At 55.8% G+C, this 12,272-nt stretch overlaps 1 protein-coding gene across 1 annotated transcript in view; it reads left to right on the forward strand.

The window, feature by feature from the left end:
• The window catches only part of DNAH9 (dynein axonemal heavy chain 9), a 277,538-nt gene that overhangs the window by 12,301 nt on the left and 252,965 nt on the right, over window positions 1-12,272 (forward strand). The window contains 3 exon segments of the mRNA XM_066364537.1: window positions 1,966-2,096; window positions 7,160-7,371; window positions 9,646-9,879. Of these exon segments, the coding sequence (XP_066220634.1) occupies window positions 1,966-2,096; window positions 7,160-7,371; window positions 9,646-9,879 (577 nt within the window).

Here is a 12,272-nt window from a genome sequence, read left to right on the forward strand (position 1 = left end):
GAGATAGAGGTTTGGAGCAGATGTCCCTGTCCTTGAAGCATGGAATGGAATGGTGGCGTGTCCATGTCACAGGACCAGGCATGCCTGTCGGGCTTCCATCCTGTTGGTGCCGCCATGCTGAGATGTCCCGTCCTGTCCCCCGGTTTCTGAGCATCCGGCTGACCTGCAGGGGGCCCCTTCTCCAGCAGCCTCCCTGCGACACCTCTCTCACCCCACCCCCAGCCTGACTGCCAGAGCTAATGACCTCCAGCTGCCAAGCCTTCGGGCCGCCAGGTGTTCACAGCAGTTGTCCCTGCTGTTCCCTGCTGTTCCCTGCTGCAGCTGCCCCTGTGAACCCGGCCCCCTCTGTGGGCTTCTGCGCTCAGTCCTGGGGACAGAGGCCTGGCTGTTAGGGCTGCAGCCAGCCCTGTGGAAGCGACCCGAGGCAGGGACCCGCCGTCTGAGGGTGGGCATCACAGCGTGACCCGAGTGTCCTGCAGCCAGCCCCGTGGAAGTGACCCGAGGCAGGGACCCGCCGTCTGAGGGTGGGCATCACAGCGTGACCCGAGTGTCCTGCAGCCAGCCCTGAGGAAGGGACCCGAGGCAGGGACCCGCTGTCTGAGGGTGGGCCTCACAGCATGACCTAAGTGAGTGTCCTGCAGCCAGCCCCGTGGAAGTGACCCGAGGCAGGGACCCGCTGTCTGAGGGTGGGCCTCACAGTGTGACCCGAGTGTCCTGCCTGAGTGTCCTACAGACCCGTGGAAGTGACCCGAGGCAGGGACCCGCCGTCTGAGGGTGGGCCTCACAGCGTGACCCGAGTGTCCTGCAGCCAGCCCCGTGGAAGTGACCCGAGGCAGGGACCCGCCGTCTGAGGGTGGGCATCACAGCGTGACCCGAGTGTCCTGCAGCCGGCCCCGTGGAAGTGACCCGAGGCAGGGACCCGCTGTCTGAGGGTGGGCCTCACAGCGTGACCTGAGTGTCCTACAGCCAGCCCTGAGGAAGTGACCCGAGGCAGGGACCCGCCGTCTGAGGGTGGGCCTCACAGCGTGACCCGAGTGTCCTGCCTGAGTGTCCTACAGCCCCGTGGAAGTGACCCGAGGCAGGGACCCGCCGTCTGAGGGTGGGCATCACAGCGTGACCCGAGTGTCCTGCAGCCAGCCCCGTGGAAGTGACCCGAGGCAGGGACCCGCCGTCTGAGGGTGGGCATCACAGCGTGACCCGAGTGTCCTGCAGCCGGCCCCGTGGAAGTGACCCGAGGCAGGGACCCGCTGTCTGAGGGTGGGCCTCACAGTGTGACCTGAATGTGTGTCCTGTAGCCAGCCCCGTGGAAGTGACCCGAGGCAGGGACCCGCCGTCTGAGGGTGGACATCACAGCGTGACCTGAGTGTCCTACAGCCGGCCCTGAGGAAGCGACCCGAGGCAGGGACCCGCTGTCTGAGGGTGGGCCTCACAGCGTGACCCGAGTGTCCTGCAGCCGGCCCCGTGGAAGCGACCCGAGGCAGGGACCCGCCGTCTGAGGGTGGGCCTCACAGCGTGACCCGAGTGTCCTGCAGCCAGCCCTGTGGAAGTGACCCGAGGCAGGGACCCGCTGTCTGAGGGTGGGCCTCACAGCGTGACCTGAGTGTCCTGCAGCCAGCCCCGTGGAAGTGACCCGAGGCAGGGACCCGCCGTCTGAGGGTGGGCCTCACAGCGTGACCCGAGTGTCCTGCAGCCAGCCCTGTGGAAGTGACCCGAGGCAGGGACCCGCCGTCTGAGGGTGGGCCTCACAGCGTGACCTGAGTGTCCTACAGCCGGCCCCGTGGAAGTGACCCGAGGCAGGGACCTGCCGTCTGAGGGTGGGCCTCACAGCGTGACCTGAGTGTCCTGCCAGCCCCGTGGAAGTGACCCGAGGCAGGGACCCGCTGTCTGAGGGTGGGCATCACAGCGTGACCTGAGTGTCCTGACGTTCGCCTGGGCTCACGCTCGTCCTTCTCCGTGGCGTTGCAGGGCCGAGGATCTGGGATACATCTACAAGCAGCTGAGAGCGATCAAGGCTCGGGGCCTGGCCGGGCTCCTGGACAGGCTTCAGAGCAGCTACGCTCCGGCTTTCCGAGCCATGTGCGGAGACGTTGCCGCAGGTGAGGAACAGCAAGGATTTTCATAAATACGTCCGTCTGAATTATCATCTTCCCTCCCTGATTTCAGCAGTTTCAAGTCCTTATAACCCTCCGACCTGACACAGTCTAGCATGGTAAGAATACCGAATCTTGCCCTGGCCAGTTGGCTCAGGGATGAACGTCAGCCCGGGCATGTGGATGTCCAGGGTTTGATTCTCGGTCAAGACACACAGGAGAAGCGACCATCTGCATCTCTCCCCCTCCCTCTCCCCCTTCTCTCTCTCTTTTCTTCTGGGCAGCCAGTGGCTCAATTGGTTCAAGCATCGGCCCCAGGCCCTATGGATAGCTTGGTTGATTCGAGCATCGGCCCCAGACAGGGGTTGCCAGGTAGATCCCTGTCGGAGTGCATGTGGGAGTCTGTCTCTCTATCTCCCCTCCTCTTACTTAAAAAACAAAAACAAACAAATAAAAAACCAAAACATCTTAGAAGCAGAAAGCAGCTATCCTCTGCTCTGTTTGCGTTTCCACTGCTTTGTGACCTGGGAATAGTGGCCTAACCTCTCTGAACTTTATTATACACTGTGATTATCACCTAAGTCCCCCCTACTTCCTTGGGCTGTTGGGAGCTAACACAGATGGAAGTATTTTGCTGGCTGTCCTGCACTGCACAATGCACAGCGGTATCTCTAACCTCGGGAGTACTGGTCCCTTCGCCCCTGGCTCCTCGCTAAGTCTTTATTTCATTCGTAGCTCCATTCTGCTTTTTCCACTCCTGCTGTCAGAGGGGGCTTCAATTTCCTGGCCATCTGAGCACCATTCAAGACTGGCCCTTGTCAAAATTGCAGAGCCAGCAAAATCTATAATTAGAAGTGGGTAAATTTTTTTTCAGGGCTCCCTGACCCCCCCAGTGCACTTTGCTCATTTTCTTTCTGCCTTCAGACCTCCTCCTACACTTCAGTAGTGTGGGTCAGAATGTGCTTCTGAAGGTCTTTGCCGTTTCATACGACATATGCTTAATCCCAGCAGTGACTTTTCAAACATTTTCCTCTCTCTCAGCACTTTTTCATTAAATACAATTTCCTATGTACATCTAACAGTGGTCGTCAACCCAGTCCCTACCGCCCACTAGAGGGCGCTCCAGCTTTCACGGTGGGTGGTAGCGGAGCAACCAAAGTATAAATAAATAGATAGATTTAACTATAGTAAATTGTTTTTTTGTATTTTTCTGAAGCCAGAAACGGGAAAGACAGACAGACTCCCGCATGCGCCCAACCGGGATCCACCCGGCACGCCCACCAGGGGGCGACGCTCTGCCCACCAGGGGGCGATGCTCTGCCCCTCCAGGGCATCGCTCCGTTGCGACCAGAGCCACTCTAGCGCCCGGGGCAGAGGCCAAGGAGCCATCCCCAGCGCCCAGGCCATCTCCGCTCCAATGGAGCCTCAGCTGCGGGAGGGGAAGAGAGAGACAGAGAGGAAGGAGAGGGTGAGGGGTGGAGAAGCAGATGGGCGCCTCTCCTGTGTGCCCTAGCCGGGAATCGAACCCAGGACTTCTGCACGCCAGGCCGACGCTCTACCACTGAGCCAACCGGCCAGGGCAGTAAGTTGTTTTTATAAAGATTTATTCTGCCAAACTTAGCGAAAACCCAACATAAAGTACTTGGTAAGTAATTATTATTCTATGCTTTAACTTGCTGTAACTCTGCTTTATAAATTTTATAAAGTAAAGTGACTTCCCTACTTTGTAAATCACCATTACTTTGTAGAACCCGTGGACGGTTAGAACATTTTATTACTAACAGATACAAAAGTGGGCGGTAGATGTAAAAAGGTTGACTACCCCTGATCTAAAACGTAGAACTAATTAAGGTATATTTGCTCTGCTCAAGAGGGGAGTGTCCTGTGTCCATAGCACAGTGGTCGGTCCCTTGTCCCGCCTTCTTCTCAAGGTGTGGGGTTTGAAACCACTCAGCTACGGCAATGGAAGTCCCGGTGGTAAAGTTTCTGAGTATGCTCTCCACCAGAGAAGATCTGGCATAAGGACCAGGTCTTTGAGGTCCTTCTGGGCCCTCAAACCCTATCTCAGAGCCTGGTCTGCTGGTACGTAACTGGCTTGGAACATGGGACCGTTTGAGTCCTCAGTTTACTGTTTTGCTGAGAGTTTTTGTGCCCTCAGAAAAATCAATTGTTGCTTCCAATTTATAGTTCAATAAACAATGGTAGCGGTGTCCCCCCCCAAAGGGTATGTGTACCACTGTTGATATGAGAGATCACTGGGGGGTGTATGGACAGATATATATTTAAAAATGCATTGAAAGGTAACTGGTAAGCGATACCAGCTTTTCATTTATGTTAGTGATTTGAAGTTTTATTTTATATGACTTTACGTAGCTCAAAGCGGGAATCGATTCAGAGAAAACGTATGTAATACTACAGGGGGTGTGCAGACACGACAGCTGTGGTAGAGGAGGCATGCAAGTGACTGTGACCTGGGGCTCTAAGATAAAGAAGCACGTCACCAAACCCTATTTATCTGTCAGTTATGTCGAGCCCCAAATATATTTTTCACATTAAGAGATTAATAGGCCATGATCATTCACATTATTACTTATTATAAAAATGAGGTTTCCCATGCCGGCTTTAAAAAGGTGTTTGCAGTAGAGTACATAATGGCAGTGGAGACAAATTAGAAAAGAAATTTTGATTAGAGGAGCTAGGTAGAGACTTGGTCTGAATCTTGGTGGGATCTTTAAAAAATAAGAATATGCTAGAGGCAGTTTGTGTGCATTATTGATATTAGTCCTGTCTGGGGTTTTCATTGGCTCACTGGTGGACGGAAGAGAGGGAGGGGAAAAGAAATATCCTGGATTAGTGGGTATGAATCGGAAAAGAATGTTACATAAAGAAGGAGATTAAACCAGTGCAGGGAAGTGTGTGGGGAACAAGATTGAAGTGGAATTGATTGGGCTTGTGATAAAGAACCTTGAAAAAAACAAGAAGCAACAGTATCCCGGGGGGAAAGGACCAGGGCCATACAGACTAATGAGGGAGGTGGATATCATCTCTGGCCACGAGGGGCAGGGGTGGCACATACAGACCGGTCGCCCAGCCAGGCCTTTCGTAGGTGGATGTGAGCAGAGCAGAGGTCCAAGTCCAGCCGTGCTCTGGAACGGACTTGGTCTGGCTTGCAGTTTCTCAGGAGAGCCAGCCCACTGTATGCAAGTCTTCTCAACCTCTCCTCCCCAACACTCAGTGAACTGCAGCTGGCAGCTTTCAATCAGACGTGCTGGGAATGTTGGCAATATTTACACCATGGAAATGGGCAGAAGCGACGAATAAAGACTTTTGTTCCAGCAAGCCTATTATTGTTAAAGATTTACCAGCGAACCACTGGGGAGCCTTATGCAACTGGCCTTTTATATTTACAGTTTTTAAAAATTGCAAGCCTGACGCTGTCCTTCTCTCTTTCTTCATTTGCCTTGTGAGCTAAGGTGATTGCACCCTGGACTGGACGAGCCAATCCATGAGTATTGTGCTCTTAAAATCAATAGAGTGCCTATTTGTAAGATTAAATAAGGTTTTTCTTTAAAAATAAAGTCAGCATAAAAAGGTAGCTGCTCTGGCCTGATGGCTTCAGGGCCCTTGCTTGCTCTTGGCACCTGTGACAGCTGGTGCCTCTGCTCCTCAGAGGGGCTGCTGAGTTCCGACATCCTGCCTTCAGCACAGCAGCTTGCTACTCCCAGCTCCCTCCCCTGTTTTAAGAACCACTGCTCTACTCACTTTAGCATGACATTTCACTTTCAGAAAGTTGATTCACACACTGCTTTCCACGACTCCATATCGAGTACAAACGTACACATATCATAAACTCCTCTGTGCAGTGAGGCCCCCAAACCATCAAGCCAGGGGTTCAGCATAGCGCACTGGAGGTAATCTTGCTTTTGCTTAGCTCTGCGGGTCCGGCCAGGTCACAGGAAGACTCTGGGGAGGTTGCTCAGGTCTTAATCTCTTCACCTCTGAGACGGGAGTAATAAAGCTACCTTGCAGCACTTTCTGTGCGATGGTACATGGCTGGTGGGTGGGACAATGTCTGGCATACTGAAAACTGCTTACTGCCCAGGGTATATTTGAGCTTCCTTCAGCATGAATACAAAGCTCCATCCACGTAATATAACCTAACGCCATCTGCTCTCACTTGTTAGTGCCCGGATGTTCTGCCCGAGAAAGACCAACGTTCATAAACCCTGCCTTGTTTTTCCGTTTATTCAACGGGCTTTTGTGCGCCTTCTACGTTGCCCTGCAGAATTAGTACCTGATGCTACTGGGTTTTCTACTTTCCCCTCTCTGTCACCTCAGGATGATTGGTGAGGGCATGCCCTCCTTCCTTGACTGTGTTCAGGGGAAATGGTAGGAGACTGCCCTGGCTTCGAAAGCCAGCAGAACCTTGTTCTCGTCGGTCTGTGCCCCTTCCTGGGGCCTCTCCTTCCCGAAGCTCAGTGGGTTTCTGTACTAGCAAACATGGATCAAAGACAGTACCATGTATGGAACACCTACTCTGGGCCAGCGCTCTGCCAGCTGTGTATTGCACGTTCTGTTGGTACCATCATTGGACCTTCACAAGGACTCTTTAAATTAGTTCCCGTCCAACCAATTTGTGAGGTTGAGAACGGTTCCGTGTGCCCAGGGTCATACACCAGGTCCGTGCCTAGGCTGCCGTTTGAAGGCAGATCTCTTTGACTCGGAAGCCTGTCTTCTGTCATCTGTCTGTGCTGCCTTGGGGCCGGCAGCCGCAGAGACAATGGTAAGTCACCACTGAGCATCCCACTCAGCAAGTCTGGGGCTTGGAGGGCCAGGAAGTGCAGGTGCAGGGATGTCATCGAAAAGGCTCCTCAGACCGTTACCTCAGCGGCCAGGGCTCCTCCAGGGTCACATTTCATCATAAGAGCTGGAGGTTTGGGGACCGGCCTCCTCTCTGCTCTCTCCGTTTAGGAAGGGAGTTCAGGTGCTTTGCTCCCTGGGCACCAGGGCTCCACCTTGGCAGTGCTGGGCTCCAGCAGGGAAGGGTGACCGTCTCCAATTTGTTCCAGCCCTGACGGAGGCTGAAGACATCCACACGCACCTGATGCCGCTGTCCCGCCACCTGGACGTCCTCGAGGGCGTGGAGTTCCCGGAGGTGAAGCCACGACTGCGACCTCTGCTCCACGTGGTCTGTCTTACCTGGGCCACCTGCACGTCCTACCGCCTCCCGGGGCGGCTGGCCAGGCTGCTGCAGGCGGTCTGCCGCCTTCTCGTCCAGCAGGTGGGCTGCCCCAGGCTCCCCACTGCCCCAGGCTCCCCAGGGAGCTCTCCCGGGGGCTGGCCAGGCTGCAGCAGGCGATCTGCCGCCTTCTCGTCCAGCAGGTGGGCTGCCCCAGGCTCCCCAGGGAGCTCTCCCCGGGGGCTGGCCAGGCTGCTGCAGGCGATCTGCCGCCTTCTCGTCCAGCAGGTGGGCTGCCCCAGGCTCCCCAGGGAGCTCTTCCCGGGGGCTGGTCAGGCTGCTGCAGGCGGTCTGCCGCCTTCTCGTCCAGCAGGTGGGCTGCCCCAGGCTCCCCAGGGAGCTCTCCCCGGGGGCTGGTCAGGCTGCTGCAGGCGATCTGCCGCCTTCTCGTCCAGCAGGTGGGCTGCCCTAGCTTCCCAGGGAGCCCTCTGGGGGCGGCTGGCTGGGCTGCTGCAGGCGGTCTGCCGCCTTCTCGTCCAGCAGGTGGGCTGCCCCAGACTCCCCACTGCCCCAGGCTCCCCAGGGTGCCCTCCCGGGGGCTGGCCAGGCTGCTGCAGGCGATCTGCCGCCCTCTCGTCCAGCAGGTGGGCTGCCCCAGGCTCCCCAGGGAGCTCTCCTGGGGGCTGGCCAGGCTGCTGCAGGCGGTCTGCCGCCTTCTCGTCCAGCAGGTGGGTTGCCCCAGGGAGCCCTCCCCGGGGGCTGGCCAGGCTGCTGCAGGCGATCTGCCGCCTTCTTGTCCAGCAGGTGGGCTGCCCCAGCTTCCCAGGGAGCTCTTGGGGGGGGGGGGGCTATTTGGCATCGGGTCAAGAGAAGAGCGTGCATATTTTTTAGGGCAGGAAATAATCATGGTCCACAGGGTTCTCCCCAACAGAACTATTTTACTAACCCCAAGCCAGAACCACACAGAGACGTCTTCAGTAGTGTGGCAGAACAGTCTTCCTTTCCCCTGGGCCCACGCCCCGGGCTCTGGTGCAGGGTGGAGGTGGGGAATTCAGCCTCCCTGATGGTCTGTGCCCACAGACGGGTGTTAAGTCAGCCGTGAGCCCTAACTCACCGTGAAGAAGCCGCCTCTGGAGTCAGACGTCCCCGTGCCAGGCTCTGTCACTACCTGTGAGCCGCGTGCACCTATCTGGTCAGGTTGCTTATCGGCTCCGTGTCCACTTGCCTTCTGCGTGCAGTGGCAAAGATGGGAGGAGTGTGTCAAAGGGGCGTGGGGTGACCATGAGGCTCTGACGTGATCATGCGTGGCCAGGCTGACAGTGGACAGAGCACCCCGCACACAGGAAGAACTCGGGGCCTGGAGCTATGGAGAGGCAGCTTCCCGGCTCACACTCTATGTTCATCCTTCCTCGGGACTCCGCTAGCTCCAGCCAGGGCGGCGGAACCTCGAGGGGTGTGTGTGAACAGAACTGGGTGCCCTAAGGAGGTTTAGGGATCTCCCCACCCCCACATTGGCTTTGACCTTGAGATAACAATGAACGAGTGTAGAGAGCGCTGATAATAACTCACATCTATGAAGCACATTGTAGTCTACAAATTGCTGTGACATTCACGGTCCTGGTCATTTCCAGATGACCCCAATGAGGTAAGCAGGGAGAGTCTTATTAAGTCATTATTATTATTTACAGAGGTGGGCTAAGGCTCCCAGAGGTTAACTACTAAGTCGTCTAAGGTCACCAGACCCATGACTGAAAGCCAGGTTGCTTGACTCTAAGACGGGTACTCTTTAGATTGAAAGTTTCAGGAAACCCAACCAAAGAAAGATAATTTATTGGCTCATGCACCTTAAAAGTCCGAGGTAAGCCTGGCTTTGGCCTTGGCTTACTGTGAGGACCGAGGCAATGACATGGGGACCCAGTTATTTCCGCCGCCGCCCCCCCCCCGTGGTGCTGCGGAGGGTTGTCCCACAGCTTCCACTTCCCAGCCTTCCGGTTCAAGTCTCTGAGTAACGGAAATAGTTAGGGTTCAAAGAATTCTTGCAACCAAATTATTTTCTTGTGGAAAGTCAGTAAGTCACAAGAGAACCCCTGGGAAAGAAGAATCTGCCCGCGCCCAGCGGCGCAACAGGAGGGAGACACACGGTGCGTCCTTGTCTCCGATTGGTCACTTGCCCGTCCCTCAGCCAATCACGGGCTGTCTGGCTCGAACGCCTGTCCCGCTCTGCCTGTGGAACTGAGCACGGAGCTCCACGTTTAATAAACTATGCTTCTAAAAATATTACTCGGGCCATGACTCACCTCCAAGTTGGAGTCGGCCACCCTGTGGGAGGTCCTGCTTGCTGCCAAGCTTAGTGACACTGATGTGTTTGCATCCCAGGCCTCTGATTACCTCCGCCCAGAAGACCTCCTGAAAAGCGAGGCAGAGGGAAGTCGGAGAAAACTGCAAGTGGCGGTGGACACCTTGAGCTTCTTCAAGCAGGTGTTTGAGGACAGGAGGGAGAATCTGCACACTTACTTCAAGGAGAACCAGGAAGTCAGGGAGTGGGATTTCCCGTCTTCTCTCGTCTTTGTGGGGCTGGATGGCTTCCTGCAGCGCCTGCACAGGGTGGAGGTGAGTGTGCCCCCCCTGAGCCCCGGCTCCCAGCTCCGTGCTGCGGCGAGCCGTCCGGGGATCCAGGGAGCGAATGGGAGAATAAGTAATACAACACAGCGGCCAGCTCTCCTCTGGTTGGAAGAAGCCACGGTAAGATTCAGTGACTATTTAGACTGATTATCCATCATGTAAAGGTGGTCGGTTCTATGAGAAGTTGAGGAAATTCTGGTCACAGACTCATTTAGAATGAAGGCCAAAGGAATCAGTCAACTAATTCAGTTAGTTTTCAAATTGCCCCTAATCTTCAAGCCTGGTGTCAAATAAACTCTTGCTAAAAAAGTTGAGTGTGTAGAATGCAGGAGAGCCGATCTGGACGCGGCTGGCATTCCCACAAAGGCCCCGCTGTGAATTTATCCTTCTCCACCCTCCCACGCTCCAGGCGGCTCCAAAAACTACAAGACTAGCGCAGAAGCAATGAGACTCCCTCCAAGTGTGTCTTTCCCCAGCTATTGTCATGGTAATGTGACGATTAGTTTAAGGACCAGGGTGAGGAGCCATAAAGATTTTTCTTTTGTTTTTATCCTCAGAATTTAATATGGTTAACAGGTCTCTTAACACGTTACAACTCTAGATTTGTTGATTGAAACTTTGAGGGAAGGACAGTGGGCATCATAAGATAAAAACATCCGCTTATTCCAAAATTTGTTTAAGAAAATCAAAGCCAAGTTCAGGGTCCGGGCCATGGCCGCGAAAGACTGAGAAAGAACGGAAGCCGTGTCCTGGCTGTGACCAGCAGACGTCTGGCACGAGGAGGGGGGGTATGTCGGGAAGAGGCTGTGACGCGTGGCACAGACTGTGGGATTATGAGGATAAGAGTGTGAGATTGAGTCTGTTAATTTCCGTTTCAAAACATGGATCCGATGCTACTGTCCACTGAAGTGGGGAGCCAGACACAAGGATGACCGAAACACGGTTTCACCCGCAAGAAACCCCTGGGCCGGTAGCCGTAGCGCAGGTGAAGGTGGACCAGTGGGGTCGATCCGCGGGCGGACAGACAGAATCAGGACACTTCAGGGTGGGGTGTTAAAAGACCACGATATAAGCGACATCGGTGTGTTTTGGGATCAAGAAAGAGGGATCCCTCACCCAGCGGGGCTCTGAGAAAGCGGTTAGCGCGAGAGGAAACAGATGTTGACCAGGAATCCGCTGGGGACAGGCGGCGAGAAGGAGAAAGAATCAGAGGAAATGTCGAAGCAAGAAAGCCGGGGCTGGGTCTTCTGAAAGGCACGCCTGCCATCTCCACCGGGATCGTGGAGAGAGGACGCGCTGGGGTCTGGCTCTGTCCTCCATGGTCTGAAAGGCACGCCTTCCACCTCCACTGGGATCGTGGAGAGAGGACGCGCTGAGGTCTGGCTCTGTCCTCCCTGGTCTGAAAGGCACGCCTTCCATCTCCACCGGGATCGTGGAGAGAGGACGCGCTGGGGTCTGGCTCTATCCTCTGTGGTCTGAAAGGCACGCCTCCCACCTCCACCGGGATCGGGGAGAGAGGACGCGCTGAGGTCTGGCTCTGTCCTCCATGGCTCCTCTGTCTGCCGTCCATCTCTACCGAGATCGTGGAGAGAGGACGCGCTGGGGTCTGGCTCTATCCTCTGTGGTCTGAAAGGCATGCCTTCCATCTCCACCGGGATCGTGGAGAGAGGACGCGCTGGGGTCTGGCTCTGTCCTCCATGGTCTGAAAGGCACGCCTTCCATCTCCACCGGGATCGTGGAGAGAGGACGCGCTGGGGTCTGGCTCTGTCCTCCATGGTCTGAAAGGCACGCCTTCCATCTCCACCGGGATCGTGGAGAGAGGACGCGCTGGGGTCTGGCTCTGTCCTCCATGGTCTGAAAGGCATGCCTTCCATCTCCACCGGGATCGTGGAGAGAGGACGCGCTGGGGTCTGGCTCTATCCTCCATGGCTCCTCTGTCTGCCGTCCATCTCTACCGGGATCGTGGAGAGAGGACGCGCTGGGGTCTGGCTCTATCCTCCATGGCTCCTCTGTCTGCCGTCCATCTCTACCGGGATCGTGGAGAGAGGACGCGCTGGGGTCTGGCTCTATCCTCTGTGGTCTGAAAGGCATGCCTTCCATCTCCACCGGGATCGTGGAGAGAGGACGCGCTGGGGTCTGGCTCTGTCCTCCATGGTCTGAAAGACACGCCTTCCATCTCCACCGGGATCGTGGAGAGAGGACGCGCTGAGGTCTGGCTCTATCCTCCATGGCTCCTCTGTCTGCCGTCCATCTCTACCGGGATCGTGGAGAGAGGACGCGCTGGGGTCTGGCTCTATCCTCTGTGGTCTGAAAGGCATGCCTTCCATCTCCACCGGGATCGTGGAGAGAGGACGCGCTGGGGTCTGGCTCTGTCCTCCATG

Source organism: Saccopteryx leptura, chromosome 2 (genome assembly GCF_036850995.1).
Source record: "Saccopteryx leptura isolate mSacLep1 chromosome 2, mSacLep1_pri_phased_curated, whole genome shotgun sequence".
In the NCBI taxonomy this organism is placed as follows: domain Eukaryota; kingdom Metazoa; phylum Chordata; class Mammalia; order Chiroptera; family Emballonuridae; genus Saccopteryx; species Saccopteryx leptura.